Source organism: Halyomorpha halys, unplaced genomic scaffold, assembly GCF_000696795.3.
Source record: "Halyomorpha halys isolate HHAL.00 unplaced genomic scaffold, Hhal_1.1 Scaffold9845.1, whole genome shotgun sequence".
Classification (NCBI taxonomy): domain Eukaryota; kingdom Metazoa; phylum Arthropoda; class Insecta; order Hemiptera; family Pentatomidae; genus Halyomorpha; species Halyomorpha halys.
Genome location: NW_027105172.1, coordinates 1 through 2,713, shown reverse-complemented (window position 1 = coordinate 2,713; position 2,713 = coordinate 1). Strand labels below are relative to the sequence as shown.

General features: G+C 29.7%; 1 protein-coding gene across 1 annotated transcript; it reads right to left on the bottom strand.

Annotated features, from left to right (window-relative positions):
- Positions 1-1,130: 1,130 nt before the first annotated feature.
- Positions 1,131-2,107, bottom strand: LOC136795065 (splicing factor C9orf78 homolog; the record flags this gene model as incomplete). The annotated part of the gene is given in 2 exon segments (XM_067049142.1): positions 1,131-1,413; positions 1,974-2,107. Coding segments are annotated over 2 exon segments (304 nt in total), but the record flags the coding sequence as incomplete, so codon positions are not given.
- Between the last annotated feature and the right edge of the window lie 606 nt (positions 2,108-2,713).

Here is a 2,713-nt window from a genome sequence, read left to right as displayed (position 1 = left end):
ATATAAATCTAAGGATGCTTCAGTAAAATAGGCCCAAAAATTTGTTTAAAGAAAAATAAACCACATTCATTCAATACCCATAAACTTGAATTTTATATTAATCAAAAATATAAAATATTTTTTCTTGCATCAACAAATAAAAATTCAATACCTTTAACATTTTTTGTTTTTGCCTTTGTATAGGAGAAAAAGTAATTTCAAATAAATAAAAATTCTCAAATGTTTTACTTTATATCTCTGGTTCTAATTTGTAAACAGTTCATATAACTTTATGTAGTTTATAATGGCCCTAAACCGCTAAAAAGTTTCAGATAGATTGGTTAATTTGAGCTGAAGTTATTGCAATTTTTGAAAAAAAAAAAAAAAATCTAAGGCTCTCGATTTTTTAAAAAATGTATTCCTCCAAATTAAACTAAGAATATCTTGAAAAGATAATAACAAAGGCTTACCAAACCTGAAGGTTTGTTGTCGATACCACAAATTGTTCTCTACACACATCTGTCCAGTGACACCAGGTGAAAAGATAACTATAATTGGTATAGTTATAAAGATATTATTTATATAAAGATAAATAGTTGGTAAATGTGACAAGATGTATCGTGAAACTGAGCTGGCAATACCTCCTCCGGGTAAATTATGTAACTTAACAAGATGAATAAAAAAAAACAATTTTTTCTATATCTGATATAACTTCATTTACAGTTCTGTTCTATCTTTAATAATAAACTGCTTCTTACAGGTATTCAAACTATGATAGGTAATAATACATTATTTTATTTTATTTCATTTAGAACAGATAAGATATATATATATACACACAGGAGGATAGAGAATGGGCCTAGTGTCAGATAGGAGACATCAGCAGCTTGTAGTCGACCAATAACAAAAAGTGAATATCACAAGCCATCTCTGATCTCTTGTATGAATTAATACATCTCGTGATTTATTCAGTTTATATTTGCCAAAGAATTATAAGAATTTTTCGATTGGATTGTCTTTGAGTTGGCATAAAGGACCAATAGGCCCATTTGCTGAATGTGTTCCCTCCTATTATTACCAGTACCAGTACTATTTTCTGTAAGCAGAATTTCTTATTTACAGAGAGTATGTTTATAAATTAAACACAATGATTTTCTTTTTTGATTTTGTATATTTATAGAATAAGATTATAACAAATAAATATATTACAAATCAAATGATAAATTATATACAAACAAATAGATAAAAAGAAACTCGAGAGTGATTAAAATCTTTTGTATTGCTTCTTAAACTTTTCAAAATGATAATCATCAGTAGCTTTTTCAACTCCTCCTCTATTTCTTTTTGTTCCTTTTACTTCTCTGTTCACAGGTGGAAGCTTAGTTTCATGTACTTGTGGCCTCTTATTTCCCTGCCCTTGATCTTCTATGTTAACTAAAACAGATTAAAAATCTTAGGTTTAGAAATTAAAACACAATAATCAATAATGAAATAAAAAATCTATACTATTAAACAATGTAATATACACATTTTTTATAATTAATTTATTGTTATTTACAACTGTATAAAAATATATACAAGTAAATTTGCTGTAGGTGACAAAGTGACATGATACAAACAAGTGGAGAATCTACCCATTGATAGAACTTCAACAACATTTCTAGAGGAGAAGATCTCAAGGTCATCTTCTTTTCAGATGCCTAAGGGGATTATTAGGTAATGAAGAAGGCAGGTTAGAAACAAGTGGATTTGAGTGGTTGGGAAGTTTAACGTGGAAGGATTGGTATCTGGTTCTGGCCAAATCAGCAACATATGAGACATTGAGGTCCTGATGGATAAACTTGATTCGTGACAAAGTAAGGACCATTAAGGATTTTATGAAGGATTGGATATGAGAGGAATTTGATGGTTTAGTGGACCCCCAAAGCTCAACTCCATATGTCCAGATACAATGTAATATAAATTTACAAATGAAAGAGAATCATTTTACTTACATCTGTTATGCTGCACAAAATTAACAGCCATATTTGTTGGAACAAACTGAGATGGTCCATCTTTTTTATTGTGTTTCTCCCACAATAATTTCAATTTAGCTTCTTCTGTAGCTTCAATATTCTTTATTTTAGCCCTGAAATTAGTATACAAAAAATAAATATAATAAAGATATCTTTATACAAACAACACACAAATTTTTTTATGAAATTAAAAATTATATGTTAGAATTGAATGGGTGAGATACTACGGTAAAAGTGAAAATTTCACGAGTACAGGTTTTTCTGCTAACCGTGCCTGAACCAAATTTATGCTTCAGTATTGACAAAATTGTGAAATCATCAATAATTATAGATGATTTCACAATTTTGTAATTGTTGTTCACAATTAGTTTAACAAATTTGTGAAATTTTCAATAATTCTTAGTTGATAATTGATATGAGGCACCCAAGAAAGCAGAATTGAGAAATTTGAATGGGAAGTCCACCGTACAATTACAGGAGCAATTTGGGATCAGAACTTTAACACATAGAGGAGAAGATCTAACAGTGAACTGCTTGCAGAGACTAGTCAGCCAATATCTCATTATATGAAGGTAAAGAGTTTAAGATATGTATGGGACATGTGACTCAAAGCAATTCATCAGGAGGCCTCTACACAATAATGAATGCCAGTATAGTTAGTTGGCAAGAGACCATGTGAGAGCCAAAAACCAGATGGATAGACGAAATCAAACTGGAAA